At 57.4% G+C, this 24877-nt stretch overlaps 8 protein-coding genes and 1 non-coding gene across 9 annotated transcripts; 7 read left to right on the top strand and 2 right to left on the bottom strand.

Moving 5' to 3' along the window:
- Positions 1-33: 33 nt before the first annotated feature.
- On the top strand, positions 34-1725 carry INS49_010983 (uncharacterized protein; the record flags this gene model as incomplete). Its single annotated transcript, XM_043171704.1, has 3 exons — positions 34-228; positions 468-602; positions 661-1725. The coding sequence occupies 3 exons, from the start codon at positions 34-36 to the stop codon at positions 1723-1725; spliced, it is 1395 nt and encodes a 464-aa protein (XP_043023449.1).
- Positions 1726-4330: 2605 nt separating this feature from the next.
- On the top strand, positions 4331-6987 carry INS49_010982 (uncharacterized protein; the record flags this gene model as incomplete). Its single annotated transcript, XM_043171703.1, has 3 exons — positions 4331-4623; positions 4847-4854; positions 4940-6987. 3 exons carry the CDS (start codon positions 4331-4333, stop codon positions 6985-6987), a joined length of 2349 nt encoding a protein of 782 aa, XP_043023448.1.
- Positions 6988-7709: 722 nt separating this feature from the next.
- On the top strand, positions 7710-7795 carry INS49_010981. Its single transcript has one exon. It is a non-coding gene; the product is annotated as a tRNA-Ala (tRNA).
- A 2150-nt stretch (positions 7796-9945) lies between these two features.
- INS49_010980 (uncharacterized protein) lies at positions 9946-11598 on the top strand (the record flags this gene model as incomplete). Its single annotated transcript, XM_043171702.1, has 1 exon — positions 9946-11598. The coding sequence occupies one exon, from the start codon at positions 9946-9948 to the stop codon at positions 11596-11598; it is 1653 nt and encodes a 550-aa protein (XP_043023447.1).
- A 738-nt stretch (positions 11599-12336) lies between these two features.
- On the bottom strand, positions 12337-13516 carry INS49_010979 (uncharacterized protein; the record flags this gene model as incomplete). Its single annotated transcript, XM_043171701.1, has 3 exons — positions 12337-12626; positions 12685-13323; positions 13420-13516. The coding sequence occupies 3 exons, from the start codon at positions 13514-13516 to the stop codon at positions 12337-12339; spliced, it is 1026 nt and encodes a 341-aa protein (XP_043023446.1).
- Positions 13517-15564: 2048 nt separating this feature from the next.
- On the top strand, positions 15565-17833 carry INS49_010978 (uncharacterized protein; the record flags this gene model as incomplete). Its single annotated transcript, XM_043171700.1, has 5 exons — positions 15565-15630; positions 15796-15816; positions 16502-17051; positions 17128-17736; positions 17808-17833. 5 exons carry the CDS (start codon positions 15565-15567, stop codon positions 17831-17833), a joined length of 1272 nt encoding a protein of 423 aa, XP_043023445.1.
- Positions 17834-18318: 485 nt separating this feature from the next.
- On the bottom strand, positions 18319-18552 carry INS49_010977 (uncharacterized protein; the record flags this gene model as incomplete). Its single annotated transcript, XM_043171699.1, has 1 exon — positions 18319-18552. The coding sequence occupies one exon, from the start codon at positions 18550-18552 to the stop codon at positions 18319-18321; it is 234 nt and encodes a 77-aa protein (XP_043023444.1).
- Positions 18553-20352: 1800 nt separating this feature from the next.
- On the top strand, positions 20353-21870 carry INS49_010976 (uncharacterized protein; the record flags this gene model as incomplete). Its single annotated transcript, XM_043171698.1, has 3 exons — positions 20353-20563; positions 20640-21312; positions 21393-21870. The coding sequence occupies 3 exons, from the start codon at positions 20353-20355 to the stop codon at positions 21868-21870; spliced, it is 1362 nt and encodes a 453-aa protein (XP_043023443.1).
- A 1719-nt stretch (positions 21871-23589) lies between these two features.
- INS49_010975 (uncharacterized protein) lies at positions 23590-24812 on the top strand (the record flags this gene model as incomplete). The annotated part of the gene is made up of 3 exons (XM_043171697.1): positions 23590-24136; positions 24260-24496; positions 24559-24812. The coding sequence occupies 3 exons, from the start codon at positions 23590-23592 to the stop codon at positions 24810-24812; spliced, it is 1038 nt and encodes a 345-aa protein (XP_043023442.1).
- Positions 24813-24877: the final 65 nt, after the last annotated feature.

Raw genomic sequence — 24877 nt, 5'->3', positions numbered from 1 at the left:
GGTGTTTCTATGCTTAGACTCTCACAAGTCAACATGGTTCTCAACGCCCACCACGCCAATGACCACAGAAACCCGAACGGCCCTGGGGATGCCAGGCCGACGGCGCTCAAGATCGTCCGAGATCAAGGCTTAGACGGCGAGCTGTTGGGCAAGGTCTTCTTTGTGACCGGATGTACATCTGGGATCGGTACTGAGACGGCTAGCGCCCCCCACGTCACGGGAGCCGACGTTTACTTCACCGGCCGAGACGAGAAAGCGGGTCACAATCTTGTTGAACGGTGTTGCTAAGGACGGCAAGCCTGGGAAGGTGGTCTTCATCAAGTTAGACATGACCTCACTTGCTAGTGTACAAGAGGCGGCATCTAAATTCAAGGGCATGAGTGACAAGCTCAACGGCCTTGTTTGCAACGCGGGTATTTACGGGTCCAGCGATTTCGTCGATACTTCAACTGCTGACCCTACATCAGATGTGGCAAATGGATTGCAAGGGCATGTTTGGACAGATGTCTTTGCTTTACGGCCGCCTGATTCTGTCCTGCCATTATGCACTTGTCGTCCTCATTGCGGGTACTGTCCAGAAGCTGAGGAGGATGGACTCAGTTGTACGTCCCTTGTATGCACTCCATAATAACGTTGGCAGCAATTAGCTCACATCCGCAGGTTCACATCTTCTACGAGATTACGGGCACGACAGGCGCCTTCGTCACGGCCCTGGTGCTGATCCCCCAGCTGGGCAACAACCGCGCCTTCATCATCACGCCCGTCGCCTTCTTCTTCTGCGCCACCTCGTGGTTCTTCATCTCGGACCTCGGCCACGAGAAGAGGAAGGGCCAGGTCCTCGCCAACCAGCCGGGCTACGTCAAGGCGACCCTGGGCGGCTTCTGGCTCTTCTTCGAGTCCATCGGCGCCGGCGCCAAGATCCTCTTCACGTCGCGCAAGTTCGTCTGGCTCGTCCCGGGTTACGCCATCGCGCTGTACGGCCACAGGTACCTCGAGAACGGCATCGCGCCCCAGGTGGCCAGGCGCTACCTGGGCCAGTCCGGGTGGGGCCAGCTGATGGTCGGCGGGTCGAACATGGGCGAGCTGCTCGGGGCGCTGGTCGTGTTCCTGTCCAACAACTACGTGCAGACGCCCATGCCGTGGTTGCGCCTGGACTCCCTCTTCCTGCTGATCGTGTGGTACATGCCCTTCTGGCGCCCGCCCCGTAACCAGGTCGGTCAGGCTTGGCTCGTGGCCGCAACGTTCCTGCCCATCTCCTTCGGCTGGGCGGCCGGTGATGTCTCCCTGGCCGCGTACATACAGGCGTGCCTGGCTAGGCTGGAGTCCAAGAACAAGAACGTGTCTGCTCTGGGGGCGGTCATGGCATTCCTCTATTCCTTCTACATCGTCACTTATGCCGTCCTCGGCACGTTCCTCGGGAGGTACCTGGACGGCGTGTACAACGCGACGGGCGGCTCTGACGGGGGTTCCATCTCGAGCGGGCTCGTGTACACGGCCGGCGCGCAGTTCACCATCATCTGCGTGGTGGTGTTCGCGAGCACGTTCGTGCCCAAGGGGGCGGTGGCGTTCAACCCTAAGATGCTGCACGACGAGGCGTTGGATGATGATGTCGACATGCAAGAGGTCGCCTCTGCGGACAACTCGCCTGAGATTCGGCCTGGTAGCAGGTGCGACAGCGATGGGTTTGACGTATACGATGAGAAGAGTCCGGCTATTATCATCTAAGGGGTTGGGTTGCGGCGATCAAGGTCGATCTCGTTGCTGTCGGTTTAGTCTTTCCGTTTGCAAGACCCACGTAGTCGCATCTAGATTGCAGCACTAGAGAGCTGGTTGGAGCGCATCATGTTCATGGATGCGCGATTGACCAAGACTTGCCGGCGTTCCTTCAATGCTCAGGCACTCGCCAGGACACTGTACTTGTGCAATATAGTATTTCCGTTGTAGTGCTCTTCAATCAGGAACAGATCTGCTCGATCCGTTCCGCCGTGTGGTGAGACGGCTCACGGGTGAGTAAGCACTTGGTTCCAGAAAAGCTTGAGAGGATGGGTCTCGTTCGGCAAGTAGTGTATGTGTCAGCTATTTGATAATGAGTCTAATAATTGGGGGGGGGGGGGAATCGTCGGACGTGATCGGCATGTGACAGCCCAAGCCAGTGGGCAGGCGGATGCGACATGTCAATTGGGCGATGGAATGGGGGACTGCAGGGCCGGCCAGTCACCTGCTGCTTGCGGAAGTCTACACCGTGGTGAGTGACGCCGGCGCGGGGTGCTCAATGCCGGGCCCTGCTTACGCCAGACTTGCAGCGAGACCACGAGAGTAGCACCGATGCAGCCGTGGAAGGGCTTTTGGTGGGTGCGGATCTACGCGCCTTCGATCGCCAGTCTGTGCTGAGTGGCAGCGGCAGCAACGGTGGCATTTTTGACAGCGATTGTCCCGAGAATGATAACAAGGGACCGGGCGAATTTAGCAAGCCCCGGCTAGGACTACTCAACGATGGTTTACCGGCAGCCCGGGTCGAGCATGTGCCAGTTTTCCAGAAGCGGAACAATGCGGCTGGCCTAATTTAACCTCTGTCTCTGGCTCTGGACCAGCCAGCATGGCAAGAGCAGGGTCGAGACAACAAAGGAAGACGGGCGGGAGCCTGGGCGGCTAAAACACAGCGTGGTGAGGGCGTGGTGAGGGCGTGGTAGGGCGTGGCAGGGCGGCCGGATAATTCCCAGTCACCCCAAGATTTCTCCGGGAACTGGCTGACTGGTCGGGACAGGCCCGACCGCGCCGCGTGGGCAAGTGATGGAAGGATGATGGGGTTCCCCTGTGATGGGCCGATGGGCCGGTGGCTGATGCTATTCGTCGAGCCGCGTCGGCTGGCCTAGTCCAATGCATCGATCGATTGATCCTGCGGTTGGCGAGTGTCCGTCACCTCTTGACGCCACCCAGCCCGGCCCAGCCTGCTCTCACAGCCAGCCGACTGGTCGCATAACCCACGGTAGTCTGATGAGCAGGTGAGCAGGGCAGGTTTGCTGACCGGCGCGGGCAGGGTCCCAAGCCCGCTAAGGAGGGAATTGCTTGTTGTTGGTCCTCGAAGCCAAGGATGCTGCTTCTCCCCAGCTCATTATTTCTTGTTCGTGTTTGCAAATGACCGACTGCTGCGGCCCGGGCGGGAGTCGGACAGCGCGGTGACACCGTGCAACCGTCTGACAAGGCCTGAGTGATGACTGACAGTGGCCGAAGACGGGTCATGCCGGGCATGACGCTTGGCCCCGGAATTCGAAGCATCATGCACGGGCAGCCAGAAGACGGCGGTGGCGGGCAGAGAGAAGCTCCAGGGTCCCGTCCCCACAAAAGAGCAAAAGAGGAGGCGGTGGCATGTGGGATCAACCGACCAGCCGACCAATGCATGGATCCAGACGCTCGGGATCATCGGGATATTTGATGACGATAGGTCATTGTGGGTTGGCGGCACTCTCATGTTATCACTCTATCATTTTACCCCGGGAAACCTTGACACACCAAGACACCCAGCACGAGGGAAAAACACTCAGTCGAGGCCAGTCGAGGCCCCATCCGAGCCCAACAGGACCCCAAATTTCCCCAGACAGCGCTAATGCGTGCTCTCTTTTGGGAATAAACCCATGTCCCCCCAAGACACTCGATGCTGATGCAGGGGGGATCCTGCCTCAGAAGGACCGCCCGGATCAAGGACACGGGTCGTGGCCAGCAGAAAGAGGCGAAGGAAAAAAAAAAAAGAGCCTTGTTAGCTGCGCGTGCCATGCACTACCTGACCATCATGCATCCCCATAGGCTGCCCTGCCCGTCCCGCCCATCAAATGTCTCACTCTGCTGCGGGAGCGGCTGTGACAAAAGCACCTTTTGTGTTCCGCGGTTCCTTTTCTCGAGGCTGAATGAGCAGACTCTCACACCAGTCAGCTACCTGCGCAAGCCGTGAGATGAGCCGCGGCGATCCAAATATCGAGTCTTTCGCCGTGTGCGACCGCCGAAACACACGGCACGAATCCTTCGTCCCTTCTCCTCCCTCGCGCTCGAGACTGATGCTGTCTCACCACCGGCACTCCCCGATCTGATGCCACCACCTGAACGCCGTCCATTCACCTGTCGGATATTCACATCCACAAACAGCCTTTCTCCGTTCCTTAATCCGATCCGAACTGGGCCGGACTGGACTGGACTGCTCTCAACTGATCTGACCCGAGCTGACTTGCAACCCACCCGCCTACCCACCCGAACTGAGACTACTGTTCCATCCGTCTCTTCTCCAGCAGACTGCCCCCGTCCAAGGGGACAAATAACTACTATACCAATTACCAATTAAATGCATGTCGATACCGTGCAAGCCAGGTACCGGATGGATGGCCCCATTATCGCAGCGACCACCGCTGCCCTCGCTGCCGCCACTCAGACCGCCTACATCGTCACCGACTTCCTGAGGGACGTGCCGCCGGCCCACAGCGAGCTCGAGTCCGTCCTCATCGAGCTGTTTGACCTGCGCGGCTTCTTCGAGCGTCTCCAGCACATTGCACCGCCTGACGTCTTGTGTAACCCCCTGATTGGGGTCACGCGGGGCTGCACCGATGTCTGCGCCCGGATCGACTCTTGCCTCGCCGGGTGTGGGGATGGCCCACTCCGGAGCGGTCGCTGGGCCCTCACCGATGCCTCGGTTGACATCCGGAGACTGGCCAGGGCGCTGGGTTTTTGCCGCCAGACCGTGCAGTTCGCATTTGAAGCCAATGCCCGGTAGGTTTCCCTCGTTCCTCACTACAAACGTCACTCTGCGTGTTTGAGCGAGTGCCCGTTCGGTCGTGTCAGTTGCCGTTTGCTGACCCCCAAGAAAGGAACGTGAGCCAACAAACGATGGCCGATGTCGAATATGTGCGGAAGCACCTGACCCCAAGTGGCCTGCGAGTTGCTCGTTTGGATGCAGTGCTTGCCCACTGCCTTGATGAGGTTGAGAATTATGTCGCAGCAGTCGAAAGCTTGCCGGCTGCCACGCCCGACACGCCTGGTGCAGTGGACCAGCCCCTGCCACCGACGCCATCCGTCCACACCATGATGACCTCCTTCAGGAGGAGGTCGTCGGACTCGATCGACCGGGCAGAGACGAGACCTTATTCAGCAACAAGCTCCGAGCTTCAGTCGATCTCCGAGACTTCGGCCCACTCGCAGCCCGGCGCCGTTCCGGACGAAAGCCTATCAGACGGACCGGGCCAGGGGCCCCGAAGATTGAAGCCGTCCCCTCTGCAACTCACTGTGAAGAGCATGTCAGTTACCGACGTCCGTCCTTCGCAAGGCTATAGCCTCTTTCCGTCTCCTCCCCCGACCAAGAGCCTGCCACCTATTCCACCACCCAAATCACCGTATAGACGCAAAGGCCCGTCGGCGTCAACAAATCAAGTGCCCAGTATCCCCGCCAAGTCAAGGTCGAGGGCTGCGTCCGAGACAACTTACGACTTGAACCGCGACTCGAAATTCTCGTCGCTGAGCGAAGCAGCTTCGAACCGGTACTCGACAGCCTCTTCACTCGCCAAGCCACCCGTCAGGACGAGCTCCCATGCGTACGAGCCGCCACTGGCCAGTCCGAAGCCCACAGTTTCCACCGTTTCTGAAGACTCTCCAGGACTTGAGATCATCCCAGTAAGGCGTTTAGAGCCCAGTGACAAGGAAAGCGCCCATGGAGTATACTCCATCGACACCTCACCCACATCCACCGTGCTGGCCAGCCGCCACGGCAAGACCCACGTCAACCTGTGGGACCTCACCTCGGGCTGCGAGCTGATCACCACCATCAAGGTCTCCTCCAACGTGCAGGCGCAGCCGCGGTCCCGCGAGAACTTCATCCGGTCGCACGCCATCCTCTCCGAGACGCTCAACCTGGTCGTCATCACCTCGGGCTTCGGGCACACGCTCGAGATCCACAACTGGGCCAGGCGCAAGAAGGTGCAGAGCATCAGCGACGCGTACCGGTGGGCGTACGCGCGGCAGGCGCAGTCCGAGTGCTACCCGCTCGCCGCGTACAGGGAGGAGAAGGACACGATCGACCTGTTCCCGTCGTCGCCGCCGTCGTCCAAGAAGCCGTTCGGCAAGCCCCGGTCCATCGAGCTCCGCAAGGCCGGGCTGCCCTTCCTGCCCCAGCTCCCCGAGCTGGCCTACTCGGCGACGGGGCCCCTCCTCGTCGCGGCGGCGGGCCCCCGCCCGCCCAGGCCAAACTGCCCGCCGCCCGAGCACGCGGCCCTCCTGATGGCGTGGCGGCTCGACGACGGCGGCACCGACGGCGGCGCGGGCCCCGCGCACAGGCCGTACAAGTTCCTCATGCCGGACCGCAGGAAGCACCCGGAGCTGGAGAACTCGCTGGCGCTGAGCCTGGTGACGTACGGCAGCGTGGCGGTGTCGGTGTGGATCCAGTCCAAGTTCAAGACCATCGGGCGGCCGGGCATGTGGCAGGTGGAGCCCGCGGTGGTGACGGAGAGGGTCGTGCTCGTGTGGGACTTCTCGACCGACAGGACGACCACGTACAGGATCCCCGACGCGCTCAACTGCGTCAGCCCGGACTGCCGCTTCGTGGCGTACTGCGACCCCGGGTCGGCGCAGAGGCAGGGCGCGCTCGTGGTCCTGGACGCCATGAGCGGGCGCGAGCTGTGGCGGATGGGCGGTAGCGGTTCCAGCGGGAGCAGCGGAAGGGTCGGGAGCGGCACCGCGTGGGACGGGCGGTCCGTGTCGAGCAGGCGGAGCGGGCGCAGCTCGCAGAGGAGCGGGCGCTCGTCCGAGATGAGCGGCGAGCCCCAGCAGCAGCAGGCGGCCGGGCTGGAGCAGCTCGGCGGGGACCTGGGCAGGGTGACGGAGCTTGCGTTCTCGGGCGACGGCGGCAGGCTGTTCGTTGGTGACATTGACGGCGGCGTTGGGGTTTATGACATCCGGGAGGGCATGGGTATCGGTCGAGAAAAGTCTTTGCAGCAGGATACCCATTATTTTTAAAGGCTTCTCCCCCACGGCGCGGAGTGCTGGCGTTGGGGCGGAACTGGCGCACGGCACATGCTGTCGGTGCTTTATTGTTTAATGATAGCCATGTAATTGTCGACGATTTCGTGAGTAATTACATGTTCGTTTGCCATGTGTCCAAATATCTCAACTGGGTTCTATGGTATGCCGTGGTACTTCAAGGGCAGCCATGGTGTTGACAGACATGCGGGAAGCTTCTATATTAGTGGCATTGTAATATTCTGGCTTGCAAATACTTGGCATATTGTTGCCGGGCGTCGTGACTTTCATGCTTTGACTTGAGTAAGAGGTTCAACTTGGGCTGGGTAATCATGACGATTTCCTGCCAGCCCGTTGCTTCCAAAGCTCTTTCCTCAGCAGTCTACACACCTGGAGATGGAAGGACCCCTTACCATTCAACTCCGATCAGAGCCATTAGCTCTCTTGCCCTAGACTTTTGTCCCTTGGGCCGACGTGCTTCTCTTTCAACGAAGGGCTTGCAGAGCAGAATACCTATAAGTTATAAGTCTTTATTTTTAAATAACCTTTAAAAGAGAAATATAAACTCACCTGGAAACAAAAAAAAAATTTGCTCTTGAAATTAATTGTAAGATTTATGATAATATTAATAGAAAAAAAGTCTTCCCTTATTCTTAAAGAAAGGAGTCAGACATTTGTCAAAAATCACCATTACCTAAATTTCACGGATATTCCAGCACGGGCGTTTGGTTTAGTGGTATAATGTTCGCTTCGCAGTTTCCCATACGCATGCGAAAGGTCGCCGGTTCGATTCCGGCATCGTCCACTCTGTTCTCTTTTAGCATTTTGACATAAGCTAATGCTGTACAAATAGCTCAGGTGATTCAATTTCTAGTTATTTACTTGGAGCGTTGGGAAGGAGCAGGAGCAGCTGTGGCGTAAATAACAATATCCCACCCCTAGTTTTTTTAAAGTGGGATAGCTATAACTGCCCACAAAAAGTTTTAAGTCACCAGTGTTATAAAACAAATACAAGACACAATGTCCTGTTCCTGCCTAAATAGTTAAATAGTGGCGGTTTTCCTTTTTGAATTTTTACTTGCGCAATTGTAATTATTCTTGCATGATGGTGCTCTGTACCATTAAATTCCTAGTTACATAGCCCTAAGTTGCCTGTGGACCTTCACTAGTAATTGTAAAGTATCTACTGGAGCAAGGAAGTGACTTACATACTTTACTTCATTCGACCTGTTACACAAGACGTCTTCTCAAAGCATGGGCTCTCAAGTCTTTCAGAATACGCATCCCCGCCATTTGACCGTATCTTCGAGCACATAAAGGCACAACGACCAGGATTAAGACAATATTATAAAAGACCCTCGCAAGACACTGTGAGATGTAAGACGGCGCCTGTAGCAGCTTCACTATAACCGTAGAAAATGCCTTTTGAGAACTCTGCGATGCACGAAGCGGTGTCTTGTTCGGGATTTGTTCGCGTGTGGAGGAGGCTCAAGTGATAGTGCCGCCCAGGACGGCAACACCTCTTCGGACAGGCTTGAGCATCACGGTTGCTCTTCAGCACTTGAGGGGAATGAACGAAGCTTACTCACAGTTTCGGGATCTGGCGAAAACAACTGAAAATCCTTGCGACGATACTCTAGAAAATCTTCAATCATAAGTCAGAGGGTGTGACGGGTGATTCGTGCTCATTGATAAGATGCTGAGTCTGACCTGCGCGCTCCAACATTTTGGCCCTCTTCCCGTGGCCCTAGAATGTCTACACTCTCCCCTCCTCCGAACAATCTATTGAGGACGAGACTCTGACTTGTTCTCAGAGGGGCAGGTCCTCACACAGCGCTCTCGACGGCGAAGGATAAGATGACAGGCGAGTTTATGACCTATGTCAGCAGTTTCAACTTCAATCGTCAGGGATCCGCAAGCGTGATGTCTTCTTGACGCACCAGGTCTTCAAGAGACCGCGGTGGCTCCTCGATGCCTTGGTCCCCTGGGCAGGATACTATGAACACGGTGGTGCAATGATTTCGACCACTAAGCTCCATGGTGACACCTCCACGAAGAAGTCTCGCATGCTGGAAAGTCTCGAATTGTGGGATCTGTCTCCATGACACAGATGAAGCCTTCATTGACTTTTGCTAGACTAGGCGGCTACAGCGCCAATGCAAAATAGACTGGGAGACAGCTTCCTCCCAAATTGTATCTAGATACACAATGGTTGTCAGAGCTCGGGTGTGAGCTCTAAGATACCCAGCCTACTGGGGCAACATTTCGCAGCACTGGTGGGCGTCCACAAGGTGACCAGGCTTAGGGTTTGGGCTATTGTCCTGGGTGATGCTGTTTGGAGGGAGAGAAATTCCCAGCACAACACAACTGCAGATTCGAGGCGTTGGCTTTCCATTTCCCAAAGCCCACTAAAGCGGCCAGTGGGTGGAAGCTGTGGACAATAGGGGAATTCGCGAGAACAATATGCACAATCGAAATGCGAGGTTTAGAAGATCAACAATACCAAATAGGCTGATAGGAAAATTGAACGTCAGCGTGAAGTGACCAAAACGGTCGGGCCTCGGTCCCAGAGCATCAATGGAAGGCACAATGGGTTGTGGCCACCGTACCTTATTGTACATGAACCAATCAGAAGGTGGGATGAAGCTCTGAATAGCATCAAGTCACCCATAGGTACCAGGGCGCCAGCGGTCCCTAGGGATATTTAAACCCCTTCCACTCCCCTCCAGACTCCAATCTTTTCACTTTCCTCCCTCGACACCATCCGAATCGCAAGCGACCTCAATCTGAACGGACATCCAAGTCCACTTTGATCTTCAGAAGACAGCACATCTCCCAGATTCAATTGACAGCTCTCCTGAGCAACCTTGCGCCATTTCACTCAGTCTAACTCTTACCCTACTACCACCGCTTTGAAGGCGACTCGAATACCCCGAACTCAAGATATATCTCACGATGGGCTCCTCCAGGAAGAGATCTTCGTCCATGGACAGTAACCGGGCAGTGTGTGGCCGCCGCGGTCGCCGAGACTACGAGGACGAGCCTGAATTCGAGACCGACGAGCTCTACCCCATGATCACGCCGATCCCCTTCGGAACCGTGGCCTGTAATGCTGCTTCTTTCTTTTCTTCATCCACCAGTTCGGTCGCCTCTTCGGCTGCCAGTGACCGAGCCGATTGCGGCCATGATCACAAGCCCAAGTTGACCTCTGAGAACTTGGCGAGGTGCTTCGGGAAGCAGCGTCATTCTTCTCGCAGCTCCACCGCCGCCACTACCACTGGAAGCCGCGATGGCAAGCCCGAGCTGTCCCTCATGGACCTGCCCACCGAGTTGCACCTGGACATCGTTGAAATCTGCTTCATGCTCAATGGCTGGGGCGACAACCACAATGCGAACAGGGACAAGAGATACATTGGCGGTGCCGTTCGGGAGCTGACCCTCGTCAACCAATACTTCCGCGAGCTCACTGCGCCGTACCTCTTCAAGAACATCTGCATCAACGACAAGACCGAGGCGACTATGAAAGACCTCCTCAAGGAGAGCATCCAGGCCATCATGACCAGTCCCCGCATGCACCAGTGGCTGCCAAACATCGAAAAATTCACAGTTTCCCTCACCCGAACCCCCCAGCCGAACCACCGGTACGTCGAGGAGGACCTGATCCTCATGCTGGACCTGGCCCGCCCCAAGACCCAGCGCTTCGTTATCGAGAATCACAGCACCCAGTGGCAGCTTCTGTGCCTCGTCGAGAATGTCTGGCGCAAGTGGGCACAGAGCGGCTTCCCGCACCGCATCTACAACACCAAGCAGCTCGAGATCTCCGCGCCATTCGGCCACAACTGGGACTTCCAGTTCCTCGCCAGCCCCTACGTCAACGTCTCGCGCATATGGCTCGACTACAACTGCGACCTCCTGGAGCCCGCCACGCTCAACCTTGCCCGCCTCCCGAACCTCGAATACCTCATGATCCGCTCGTTCCCGGCCCGCTTCCCCAACGACGCGTCCGACCTCGCGCGCTTCTACGGCTGGAGCGAGCCCGCCGACTCACAGTCCAAGCTCGCGGCGCTGGCCCGCACCCTCCCGCAGCTGAAGCACCTCGCCATGTGCGGGCTCCTCAACGGGCCCATCAAGGACCTCGCCGCGCGGCTATCGCCGATGCGCTCGCTCGAGCAGCTCGACATCACGGACCAGCAGGCTGTCTGCGCGCGGCAGGTCATGGACGCCCGCAGCGGCGCGCACCGGGACGACGCGACCGACTGGGCCATCGCCCACAGCCGCCTCATCCGCGAACACCCTTCCAACACCGGGCTCGCCGACGCCGCCGCCACCTTCTTCGAGGCCATCCCCAGCCTCAGGCGCGTCTGCTTCGTCCGCGACCAGGTCGGCAGGGTGTACCACGCGGTCCGGGGCGAGGATGAAAACGGGGCACAGGTGCTCGAGCGTGTCGAGGCCCGCGAGACTGTCACCGCGCCGCGCCGATATCTCAAGTGGCAGAGCCCCAAGGCATGGCTGTGCGGGTTCCCCAACGTCCTGGGATACGAGCTGTTCGACGGGAGGGAGGAGTCGTACATCGACACGATCCGGTCTGAGGCCACATTCTGGCTGTAGGTGGCTTTGAAACCTCTGAGGAGGGTTGACAGGGGAGAAACTAGGTGTGGATATTGGTCAAGCACTTGGGGAGCCAAGGGGGGATCTCAGATGGCTTTCGACGAGGAATGGCCCTGCTGTGGCGCGATCCGCGCCTGATGTCACTTGGTGGAGATTCAGTTTTGTCACTTTGAGGGAGAAGAAGGTTACTGATGGCATGTGATCATCAGGGTTGGGCTGGATAGTCTTTGCCGCGCCTTGATTGGAGGCAGAATCTGAAGGCAACAGAACCTCAAGTAGCTCAGAAGATGCCCTGACGGGCGGTTCAATAAAACTCACAAACGAATACGTACGTTCTACGAGATAAATATGAATTGGAACATGAAGGACGAAAAGGTGGAGAGCCTTGTTGTTCACTGTAGCACGTATTAAAAGATCAGATATGGTTCACTGCGAGCACAAGAGCGAATGAAAAACCACAGACACAAGCATATGTGAGCCAGTCTCCATTGAGATGTTGGTTGATTGCTCCAAAAATGGTTTGTCTTTTTTGTCTACTTGATGTGACGTTGAGCACAAAGTCCTGTCTATCCTCATGCTGCGAAATCACGCGTGACCCGGTACCTGCTGAGGTCCCCTGGGTCCCGCATCCGCTATTCCGTTCAAGACAACGGCAGAGCGGAATCCTCAACGTAGAACGCCCATCACAGGTGACACATTATGCCTGAAGGACACAAAATCCCGTTTGACTTGACGAGTTTAGTCCTCATAGACCTCCTCGTACTCCTCCTCGTACTCCTGCCGGGCCTCCTCAGCCTCTTCCCAGTCACTGCGGTCACCAGACTCGTGCGCCTCGGCAAGCGCGTCCTCATAATCGGCACGGGCTTCCTGCACGTCCTCACGATCGCTCGAGGAGACGCTGTCTCCATCGTTGTCGGTAGGGGGCAGGACCGCAGGGGGCTGATCTCCGTAGCTCTGGTCACCGTAACCACCCTGGTCGTAGTTCTGCGCCGGAGGTGGGGCTGAGCGGTGCTCATCATCGCTGTCGTCTATTGGTCATATGTTAGCGTCAAGTAATCGAAAAAGGTCCAGTACTGGTTCACATACCGAGAGCATCAGCAATCAGTGCGCCGCCGACGGCACCGACGGCCAGACCACCTGCAGCACCAAGCATCATGTTCCTTGTGCTGTTGTCCTTCTTCTTCTCCTCCGACGGGTAGCCCTCCTGGCCATAAGGAGCGCCAGGGGGAGCGCCGTAGCCCTGTGGAGGAGGCGAGGTGTAGCCCTGGGGAGGAGGTGAGCTGTAGGCACCGGCAGCACCGGCAGCACCGGCGGCGCCATACGCGGGAGCGCCACCGTAGCCAGAGTCTACACCTCGGGTGCCAGAAGCATGGTCGCCGTAGGCAGGCTGAGAGGGGATGTGGATGGGGGCGTCCCAAAGGGACCGACCGGTCGTCTCGGCGAAGAACCACCGCTGGTGCTGCTCAGACCAGGCTGGAACCCACTGGCTGGGCACGGGGGCGCGGTCGGAAGATGCATAGCTGCTGGTGGCGGGAGGCGCGGGGGGACGCTCGCCGTAAGGGGACGGGCTGCCGTACTGCTGAGGTGGCTGCTGGTATGGAGGCTGTCCGTAGCCCTGGGGCGGCTGTCCGTAGGCTCCGTACTGCTGTGGTGGGGGCTGGCCGTAGGGCTGTCCACCGTAGGGGCTCTGCGAAGGGGGAGGGTACTGGCCCTGAGGAGGGTAACCTGCAGCATATTTGGTCAGCCTCGAGTCAGGAGGAGCCCTGAAGGGTCGCGTATAACAGAGCTGTTATTGGCGGGGAGCGAGAAGCTTGAACTGACCCTGGCCGGGATACTGCTGGCCTGGATCTACAGCACGATCCTTGTCCTTGGTGGTCAGGCCCTCGAAATCGGAGGCCAGTTTCTTGAAGAAAGACATGGTGGTTGTGGATGGGTTGGTTGATATGGTGGGATGGCGGGGTTGTTTGGTGGTGATGTGGGGGTTTGGTGTGCAAGAGAAAGGGAAAGAGAGCTTAAGAGAGCTTGAGCTTGAGCTGTGTAAGAAGAGACGTGGTCTGGACAGCAGCAGCAGCGGTAACAGTGACAGCGAGAGCTTCTGTCTGGGACGACAGTTGCTTTTAAAGCACGACGGCCTTGCAGTGATAGGCTGGTGCGTATAGGACACAAGGAGCATTGGCCACGCGGTTGGGGAGGCCTCAAGGGTCAGACTGGCCAGTGTGTCACTCACTGATGGCGATTGCTTGCTGGCTCGTTCGGGTCCGTACTGTACAGTCCATCCGTCTGTCCCTAACGTGCTCCGTACGCGACGGTCATGGCATCCCGTCCCCGAGGGGTGAGGGAAATACAGAGTGGGGCCAGATGGCAATCTCGAGACTGGATGGGGCGGCGGGTGGGTGGTGGATGAGCTGTTTGTGCAGGTGCCAAGCGTCACTGTGGGCGTTAGAAATGGCGAGAAACGCCCTGCAATTCACACACTGGGCTCTGTTCACCGTTTACATGGCCCCCGTTGACGCCGTTGACGGAAGGTGTGGGATGTTGCAGCTCTTGGGCAAAGCTGGCTGGAGGTGGCTGCAGACAAACGCGCGAAGCACGGTGACCTGCATGCATGCAGTGCACGCTTGCTCACTGAACACTGCCACACTGCCACAATCAGTCGCAGCACACCGATAAGCACCCAAGCCCCCAAGCACCCAAGTATTCCATCATGTTGACTGTTCCCCAGAGTTCGGGATCAGAAACATGCAGGGGCAGCGCAGCACAATGCACAGGCCGCAGCTTGCGACAACCTGAAGCGCTTCCAAGGCTCAAAGTGGCTCATCAACATCTCCTGCTGCCGTTCGGAATGCCGCGCAATGCAAGCACCGTCGTCCGAAGGGGGAAGTGAAGAGAAGCGAAGATTAGACCAGCACAGTGTTGATCGTAATCCGCGGACTTCGGGGACAGGAGAGAGAACGGCGTACACAGCCTCAACCGGAAATAACGAAGGGACGGGCGGACGGACTTGGATCGCAGCTGCTGTATTACACACGCATAGTGCTCTTGATGCACACACGTACTGTTTTACACGCAGAAGCTCCAGGATAGGAATCGCACGAGCCGAAAGAGGAAAGCAATATATGACCATCTCAACACGACAACCTCCTGTGCGCACCACAATTCTCCCTCCTGCCGCCCTAAAGAATCAACCACCATCGCTCTCAGAAGTCTTGCACTACAAGACAGCAAAAAAACAATGATTACCAGCAGAGCTTGCTTTAGCCCTACGTGAAACCAGCAGAAGATATTGCCCTCGAGAAGCACAACCTCACTCCCAAGCCCCGTCTACCCACAACACATTTGTCTCTTGGCACACCGTCGCATGTGCTGCGCGCCATGGCAGACGAACACGTTTACCTTGAGGACTTTTTCGATAGTCCCGACGAGATGTGGGGTCCAACATCCTGACCTTGAACTGGAAATGAACTGAAATGAAGTACAGAGAATTTCACGACAGCGCTCGCAAGATGCAATCTCCCCCGCCAGTCTACACGCCCCTGGAGCATGTGTGCCCGATACCCTACACCCCGACGGCTCCGATGAGCCCGCGCCGTGGTTCTCCATAGGCTGGAGGACGCATGCGAGAGCAGCCACTCCCACAGCGGGTAGGGCTTCCAAGCTGTGCCAGAACAGTCCAGACGCACGGCACGACATAGCACAGGGCCAGAAGACTGATGGCTGTGTGCAGATGACCATCCCTTCACCAGCAGGACAGCCCCAGCAGGCACATCGCACGAGACTGTAGGTGGTCGATCCCACTTGGCGATCTAAGCCACCGGCAAAAGAAACTGATCAAGCACGCAGAACCGCGGAGCCGGATTGGTTCACCAGATGCACCGACAGAATTCGATTGTGCTTGCTGTTTTGCTGCTCATGACGTACTGAAAGACGCTCAATACAGTTGGGCAGTCGACGGAAGTCCACGACGAAATGAGGTTCGACATCTGTGGGAATGCGAGGAAGGTTGGTGATCGGAGACTGAGGGAGAGTGTCCACGTAAGTAAAGTAGTCCTAGAAGCAGGCGTGGTCAAGAAAAGGGGTTTCGCACACTGACTATAGACCGACCTTTGTGTGCTGTCACCCCTTGGCCAACCTGCTGCCGTTGGTGTTGAGGTCGCCGTGACCGTCTCGGGTCAGCACTCCTGACGCTGACAAGCTCAGCGACGGGAAGACATGAGGTCTGTTCGTCGGCTTCTAAATCCAGCCAGTCGTAGGGCCCCAATCCGCTAGCCGGTTCTCGGCGAACTCGGGCTACGAACAGCTATAATGCCATGTCCTACTGTAGACTAATAGACTAATGTCCAGCCATCGTCTGCGGGTGGATGGATCGGCATTCTCCAAGACGGCCCCCAGGGGGTGCTACCTAGGTAGTGGGCCAGGCCGGCCCCAGGCGGGGGAGACCCTGAATCTCAAGAGAGGTCCAACCACCAAAGACAGTCAGACGGCAGACCACCCGCACCTGCGACGCTTGCTGCCCCTTCAGCCCCTCAGGCCCCTCACCAGGCCCCGACTGAATCGCGCCTCACACCCTGAGCTGACAGCTGACGGGAGCGCCTCGAAGCGGCCTAGCGCGCGTGGGCTCAGCTAGCACTCAGCCTGCAGCGCCGAAACGTCAGCTCTCCTTCCAGAGAGGCCGCAATCAACCTAACCAACCTTACGTGCAACCTTACTTTACCTTCCACTCTCCGTGCCCATCGACTCCCCTAAGACTCCGACGACGTCCTCCTCCATCACAGCCCAATCAGCCGACGACACCGAGCGAGGCCGACTTCACCATCTCCGGACGGTCCATTCCCGAGCATCGACACTCGTGCTCCTCGTGCCCTTCCCACCTTCGCAACACCTTCCTCATACATGGCGTACCCAGGTCAAGGCTACGGTCCGGGCGGCGGCGGGGGGTGGCACAACCAGGGGCCTCCTCAGCAGCAATGGGGACCTCCCCAGCAGCAAGGCTATGGTTACAATCAGGGACCACCACAGCATCACTACCCTCCAGCAGGGCTACGGTTACCCTCCTCCGCAAAACCAATACGCACCTCAGCAGCAATATCACCAAGGCGGCTACGCTCCTAGAGGGAATGCTCCGCCGCCGCCACAAGGGGCACAGCAGTTCGGCCATGGCGCGCCGCAGGGCTACACGTTCCAGTACAGTGCCTGTACCGGGCGGCGCAAGGCGTTGCTGATCGGCATCAACTACTTTGGCACCAACGCGGAGCTCAAGGGCTGCATCAACGACACGAGGAACGTCTCGAGCTTCCTGATGGACTTTTACCATTACAAGCGCGAGGACATGGTGATCTTGACGGACGACCAGGCCAACCCAGTACTGCAGCCCACCAAGCAGAACATCTTGCGAGCCATGAACTGGCTGGTCAGCAATGCGCAGCCCAACGATTCGCTCTTTTTGCACTACTCTGGTAAGTCAACATGGAAGGTTCCACCGGGGTTTCGGGATCGATGGGGAAAGGGCCGGTGCTGACGGTGCTTTCACAGGACACGGAGGACAGACGAAGGACCTGGACGGCGACGAAGGTGATGGATTTGACGAGGTCATCTACCCAGTCGATTTCAAACAACGAGGCCATATTGTCGATGACGAGGTCCACGCAATTGTCGTCAAGCCGCTCTCGCCCGGTGTCCGTCTCACGGCCATCTTCGACTCGTGCCACTCGGGGTCCATGATGGACCTGCCGTACATCTACTCCACCAAGGGCGTGCTGAAGGAGCCTAACCTGGCCAAGGAAGCCGGCCAGGGGCTGCTTTCCGCCGTCATGTCCTACGCCCGCGGCGACATCGGCGGCGTGGCGAGCTCCTTCATGAGCTTCGCCAAGTCCGCCATGACCGGCGACAAGGCGCACGAGAAGACGATCCGGACCAAGACGAGCCCCGCGGACGTGATCCTGTGGAGCGGGAGCAAGGACGACCAGACCAGCGCCGATGCGACCATTGCGTCGCAGGCCACTGGCGCCATGTCCTGGGCGTTTATCTCCGCGCTCAAGCAGAACCGCAACCAGACGTACCTCGAGCTGCTGAACAGCGTCCGTGATGTCCTGGAGACCAAGTACACACAGAAGCCACAGCTCAGCTGCAGTCATCCTCTAGGTGAGTCTACTATCTACCGATGGGAGCACATGTTCTCGTACTGGACTGGTCACTAACGAACCACCCGACAGATGTCAACCTGCGATTTATCATGTGAGGCGGACCGGGGATGCCGCAAAGGGGGCGACACTGGCAACGTGGCATGTACTTGTTTCGGGAGGGTGGCCGGGTGCTCTCGCCCCGCATGTATACGTACGGATTTGTTCTGGGAAACACGAGGGCAATGAGCTCACACACCAATCAACTGGATTCGGACGAGCATGAGGTAACGAATGTATTGAATAGACGATACTGTCTAATGCGGCATGGCCAATATTGCCATGGTGATCCTGTGGTGATCCTCCTCCTGCTACCTGTACAGCTATCCCGTCCTCACACTGCTCCTCTGGCCTGATGCGTCTGCTGACCGGCCGCCCACTCCACCCATGGGGCGGCTCGGCCTCCTCGTCGACCAGCATCTCCTCGGCCGGCATCATCATCATGCGGACCGCCATTTTCGCGCACGAATCTCCTAGTTTACTATGACCAAGCGCGACTACTCAGTGGTGAATGGCTGAGCTGTCTCTATCCTCGCTCTCTCGTTCACTCGTGGTGCAGGACCCGCTTGACGCCCTTCTTGATGGACTTCTTGACGGCGACGCTGCCGAACAGCCAGTCGTTGCTGTGGCGGCCCCCGAAGGAGGTGTTGCGGAGCGGGCGGCCGGTCCAGGGGTTGACGCGGTTGTTGTTGTTGGGGTTGTTGTTATTGGAATCTGCGGACGAGGCCGAGCAGCTGGTCAGGCTGGTGTAGGTGCGTTGGGTCTCGAAGCTCTTCATCGGCAAGTGCTTGTTTGCGGTGGGCTCTGTCTTCTTTAGAAGACGGAGCCTTGTTTTTGTGGGTTGGTTTTGTTTGATGGTGATGATTCTCTGGTGACTACTGTTGTCACAGAAGAATTTGAGGTTCTTGTGTGCGTGTTTGGTTTGTTTTGTTTTGATTGTGTGGATTGGTCTGGTTGAAATTTGTTTTACTTTTTACTGTTAAGTTAAACTTGATCAATTGAGGTGATTCCTATGGAACATGACAATCTCTTCCAACGGGGGACAAGCGGTTCTTTTATGTTTGTGATCCGACATTCCGACGAGTCTCGTGGACGGGAAGGCTTCCCAAACATTGTCCTAGAATCGTCCCACGCCGTCATCCGCCAAGAAGGGATCCCTGGGATATCGCTGCACCCCAGCACCAAGAGGCTCAAACGGATGTACGGCACGGCCGTCGCTGCCCTTGATCGTCACCACCCCGGCCGCTCCCATATTCCCGGCCCATCCCCAGGGCCCAATCGCCAGAATGCCCGACGCTCATTAGCCCGCAGCCGAAGGATTAGTCACATGTGTTGGGTGGACTGGGTGGGTGCAGGTGCCAAGGCATATGATTGACGCGAGGCTCCCCAATGAGCGCCGACCGAGCGTACTCCGCCGAGCTGACGGCTGAGGCCGTGCCTTGGAAAAACAAAGAAGCCTGGCATGCAGGGCGGCCTTGGGGAATGGGTTCCTTGTTTTGGCTGCGCGATGACGGCGCCGCTGATTTGACGTACCGGCCGTCTCCCGCTGGCTTCGTCCTGCCGTGCCCCTGCCGGATGCCCGGGGTGGGGCCCCGGGCTGCAACATCAGAGACACAGGAACACAGAAAACACAGTCATATATGTGGGGATCGGATAAGATAAGCATGCCGGTCGCCCAGGGTGCGGCAGTGGTGCCTAGGCATCCTCTTGGGGGACCTCGGGCTGGCCGAATCTTTTTATGCACCTACCGATCCCCCGAGCAGCGCCGAGCCACGAAGCGAGCGACGAGCGAACCGGTTCATTTTGCGGCTTCTTGGGTGGCCCAATCAGCCGGAATGCCAGTATATTAGGACTCTGCGGGTGCTCACGTGGACGACTCTTGTGACGGGGCGCCTGCACCACGACGTCGCATCGCGAACTGCTGTGCTGCGTCGCCGTGCGATCGTCCATGCTGCCGAGCGGGATGCCTTGCCTCGGCGCCGACTACGTCGTCGGGTCCGCCGTGTGGCGGCCACCTGACTCGGTGCTGCACCCCGGCCGGGCGGACGAGGAGCCGCGTCATTGCTGCGCTGGTCCACTGCAACCTCATCATTTCTCGTTGATCATTCTATATTTGGTGTGCCGATTCAATGGGTCCGTGTTTTCACGTGTTGATGCCAAGCGCAGTCGATCACCACAGCAGACCAGAACCAAGTCTTGGAGTTAAAGGCTGCGCACTGATCTCCAGTAGGACTTATGAGCTTCGTTGAGCTTGCTGATTGCCTGTGTCCATTAGGAAGGAGTGTGTACTGTCAGTGTGGCTGACACACGGATCCTCCTGCAAGGCGATACGAGAAAATCTGCACCGGAACAGGCTAAGAGCGTCGCATCGTGCTTTATCGTATCGCCTCGTACCGTATCTCTTTGACCTCCACAAAAACGATGGGCTCAGGAGGCTTAGTCATCTAGTCAACCCATGGAGACGACGCGTCTTCACCATCCATGGACCCACGAACATACCTTCGATAGCATGGTGATGTGGTTGCAGTCGCTCTCTTGACAGGCATCGTCCTTGGTATCGTGTAAGGATCGATCCATCATGCCTCCTCTACCACCCTCACGGCGTGGACAGAACAATGTCCGACCGGATCAGATGGTCGACCTCAGCCGGAGGATCGCAGAGAACGCCTACCACAAGAAGTTCAACCCCAGCGGCATCGTCGACCTGGGCTCCGCGAAGAACGAGCTGATGATCGACGAGCTTCAGACCTGGCTGGCGAGACATGACGACGAGAAGGACAAGGCCGAGTGTAAGACCACACTCTGAGTGGACAGCAACCCACCAGCAGTGGGCCAGGGGCTGATCAGTTGAACCTCGCGTCCTAGATCTGAAGTACAACGACACACAGTGCTCTCCTGCGCTCCCGGCCGCGGCCGCAGAGTTCATGAACCACTTCTTCAGCCCCAGGATCTTGCTTACCTCTTCCAACGTCCTTGCTGGGAATGGCGTGACCGCCCTGCTGGACACCCTTTTCTTCAACCTCGCCGACGAGGGCGAGGTCGTGCTCTATCCGACGCCGAGCTACGGCATGTTCAACCACGATGTAACCACACGCAACGGCATCCATCTCATTGGAGTTCCTTGCGACGACATCACCGAGGCGCGCTTCCGGCAGCACATCCGCCCCGGTAGGCCGCAGCCGGAGCTGATCAACCGGCTGGAGACCGCCGCCGCCGAGCAGCGCCGCCTGGGGAGGCGTGTCGCCGCGCTACTCATCGCGAACCCGGACAACCCGCACGCCCGCTGCTATACCGCGGAGCTGCTGCGGTACATGGTCGACTTCTGCCAGCGCGAGTCGATGCATTTCGTCGTGGACGAGATCTACGCGCTCAGCGGAGGCGCCGAATTCACAAGTGTGTTGAGCCTGGACCTGCGTGACGCTGCCGGGAATGTGCATGTACTATGGGGCATGTCTAAGGACTTTGGAATGGGCGGTTGTCGGGTTGGCTTCCTTGCCACGTACAATGAGAGGCTCTACCAGTCGATGCGGACTGTGAGGTAAGCACACATCGTTGTTGTCAGCGAGTTTCCTTTTGTTGTCAAAGCGCATGCCATGACTTAACATCGACGTGTTCCAGTATGTTCACCTGGATTTCGGCATATGGTGGCATCACAGCCACGACGGTGTTATCAAATCCCAAATACGTCCGGAGGAGGTACCTGCCCGTGTACCAAAAAGCCCTGAACAAACGAAGGAAACAGCTCGACGAGTTCCTGGCTGGCAACCTGATCCGATATACCAACCCCGACGCGGCCTTCTTCGCCTTTGTCGACCTTTCTAGCTGGCTGTCAAACGTCGAGGGCGACAGTGACAAGGAGCGCGAGGTCGCCCTGCTCGAGTACCTGATGGCTCGTGGGGTGTTCCTTGAGCCCGGCAGCGCCTTCTCAGCAAAGGTGCCGGGGAGTTTCCGCTTGAACTACGGCACAGAGGAGTTCATCTTCAAGCTTGGGTTGAAGCGACTTGCCTTGGCCCTCAAGGAGCTGGAAGAGGAAGACAAGGAGTCGTTAAGGAAAGAGGCCAAGGCATCGCGGACGAGCTTGTTGTGTTTTAAATGACCAGTCGTTTGACTTTTGTTTTTATTGTATTTCTCTTTTTTTTTTTTTTTTTTTTTTGCAGGGACGATTGGCAGTCGTCTTCGGCAACGGCGTGTCGTTCCTTCCGCACATATTTTGGGTCTTGATGCGCCTGGCGTAGAAGGAGCCAGGTCAGATCCCTCCGAACTTGATCTCCTTATTTTACAGATCACAGGCATCATCCTACTAATTCTTACAAAACTACGCCTTACACTGATGGCGTCCCTACGCACGTCTTTAGCTTCTTTCGTGTCAAGGCTGTTTCGCCGAAAGAAATGGCAATACGAACCAGCGCTTGCCAATCGTGATGACGACCGGAAAGAATCCGAGAGACTGAATCGATGGTCTGCAAGCCAGTTTCTCCCATTGAGGTACGTCGGGACTACCACATGGGCAGCTACATTAGATGACTTCAAGCAACTGACCCCATCCTAGTCTGCCGGACCAACTTGTTTTACGCGGCCTCACGCTACACCATTTGAATGAACATGGCGTAAAGATCATCGACAGCTGTAGCAACTTGCCTTTGTTGGTAGGCTACCGAGAAGGCCACCATTTGAGCAGCAAAACCAGACAAGTGAGCCTTTGCGTGGGTGACAAGTGGTACGCAACTTGGACGGCTCCTTTCTTGAAGGCATCTGCCGACGAGCATCAAATCACTGTCAAAGTCTGCGATCACCAGTTAGGAACTGCGCCCGAGACCACGGTTATCAATGCACGGCCTGGGGCCTGCGAGAAGCACACCTGGCGCTTCACAGTCGGCATCCCGCACCCGGTTGACAATACAATCACCGTGCAAGAAGATTTCGAGTGGTATACAAGACGACTGTATACACTGGAAGGCGACAAGGGGCACCGACGTGGTTCGTTTCTCGTTCAAGTCTCCACGCAGAAGGTTGTGGCCACCCTCGAGCGCCGGGTGAGGAGGGGGAGATCGTCAGTCGTGTCCATGGGCTTTGCCATCTCTTTTCTAGGGTCTGGGAATCAGTACGGAGGACTGTGGAAGATAACTGTATTTGCAATTGGTCTCTGCGGGCAATAAGTGCTGGTCACCCACAGTGGTTCAGCTCGTTACTCATGGGCGGAGTTCTTGATGCCAACACTAGAGCAACACGCCACTGTTCTCATGGTCCCCCCAATCCTCTTATCTCGAGCACGGAAAGAAGCATTCCCCAATTCCTAAACATTCCCCGTGTCTCACACGTCGCGAAGGTAGACTGACAGCTTGGGTGGGTGTGTGTATGCTCATCCCCGAATGGATCACGCTTACCTGAAAAGGAAATCTCGGCACAACCTCCGTGATGGCACAACGGACCACGACGTGCTACCATAATCTTCCAGCTGAGCCTGGACCTGACGGCCCGGACATGCGCTGTGTTTCATTTATTACGCGTGCTTCTCCATTCATGGTCACATTGGGCCAGACCCGGGAGACGCTCCACTGCCCTGGAAATAGCACGCATGACCACACCAGAAGCCACAAGCGACCCTGCGGAGCAACTTAAGCTTCTCTTCCGAGGCGGAAGCTAACGTCTGTTCCGGCTATTCTTTCAACGATAATATGTGATCGATCTGGTATAAGTGCTCGCTGCGCCCAGGAGATCCAGGGGACGCCGGAAAGGCCCAGGATCTTCACCTCGACCGAACTCTGCTCCCTGCGACCCCGTCATCCCCCACGCTGTTCCCCTGCCGATCACTACGATGAGGACCTTCAGCCTTGCCGCCGTCGCAGCCTTGCTGGCCACCGCCAATGCAGGCACTGTCATCTGGGACGGCCGCTTCAACGACCTGTCCTCGTCCGCAGACTTGGCTACATGGTCCTGGTCAAACCAGGTCGGGCCGTACCAGTACTACATCCACGGCTCGGGCGCCGTCACTGAATATGTCAACCTGTCACCCTCGTACAAGAACCCGGCCGATACGACGTCCAAGCAGGGAGCCAAGATTACGCTCACCAACACGGCGTACTGGAACGGGCAGAATATGCGCCGCACAGAGCTCATCCCGCAGACTTCCGCGGGCATCAACAAGGGCAAAGTGTGGTATCACTTCTCAATGATGACGAGCGGCACCAACTACCCATCCATCTACCGGGAGCACCAGATCAACTTCTTCGAGAGCCACTTCACCGAGATGAAGTCTGGCTGGATCTCTGGCGAGGCTGCCACGAGCAACCCTAACCTCCAGTGGATGGTCGGCGGCGTGAGCAAGTGGTCTACCAACTTCACCGCGGGTGTATGGCACAATGGTAAGTCAAGAGCGATCAAAAGACTTACAGGGTTCCGCATGCTCCTATCTGAGCTTCTACAACACGCGTTCTCTTTTCACGCTGTCTAAATTTCCTGTGATGACTTTCTAACAAAGCTTCTAGTTGCTTACGAAATCGACTTCAGCGCCAACACAGTTGGGTTCTGGCACTCGACCGGCTCAGACCCCCTCAAGCTGACCGTATCCCCCGTCAGCGCGAGCACAAGCAGCAACGGCGCGGACTGGCACCTGGGCGTGCTCGAGCTCCCCAGGAGCGGGTACTCGGACAGCAACGAGGACTTCTACTTCTCCGGGGTGTACGTCGAGTCCGGCAGCCTGACGACCACGATCGGATCCGGAAGTGAGTAACCTGCGTTTACCTAGCAATTCGGCCCTCACTTGAAGGCTAAGAACCCTCCATAGGCTCATCGGGCGGAGACTCCTCGCCTGTGCCGTCCAGCACCGCTACGTCCACCAAGAGCACGACCTCGGCCGCGTCAACCACCTCAAAGGCGCCGGCGACCAGCACGGCCTCCTCCGCGTCCGCGACGCCCACATCTGGCTGCACTGCTGCTAAGTGGGCCCAGTGCGGCGGTACCAACTGGAGCGGTTGCACTGTGTGTGACTCGGGAAGCACTTGCACCAAGTCGAACGAGTATTACTCTCAGTGCCTGTAGACAACCTCACATTACGGGACTAGGTGGTTCATTGAGGGGCTCGCGGGGTTTCATTTCTTTCTCTC

Source organism: Diaporthe citri (genome assembly GCF_014595645.1).
Source record: "Diaporthe citri strain NFHF-8-4 chromosome Unknown scaffold_5, whole genome shotgun sequence".
Lineage (NCBI taxonomy): Eukaryota > Fungi > Ascomycota > Sordariomycetes > Diaporthales > Diaporthaceae > Diaporthe > Diaporthe citri.
Note: the sequence above shows the minus strand (reverse complement) of the source record. Positions and strands in the feature narration are given on the sequence as shown.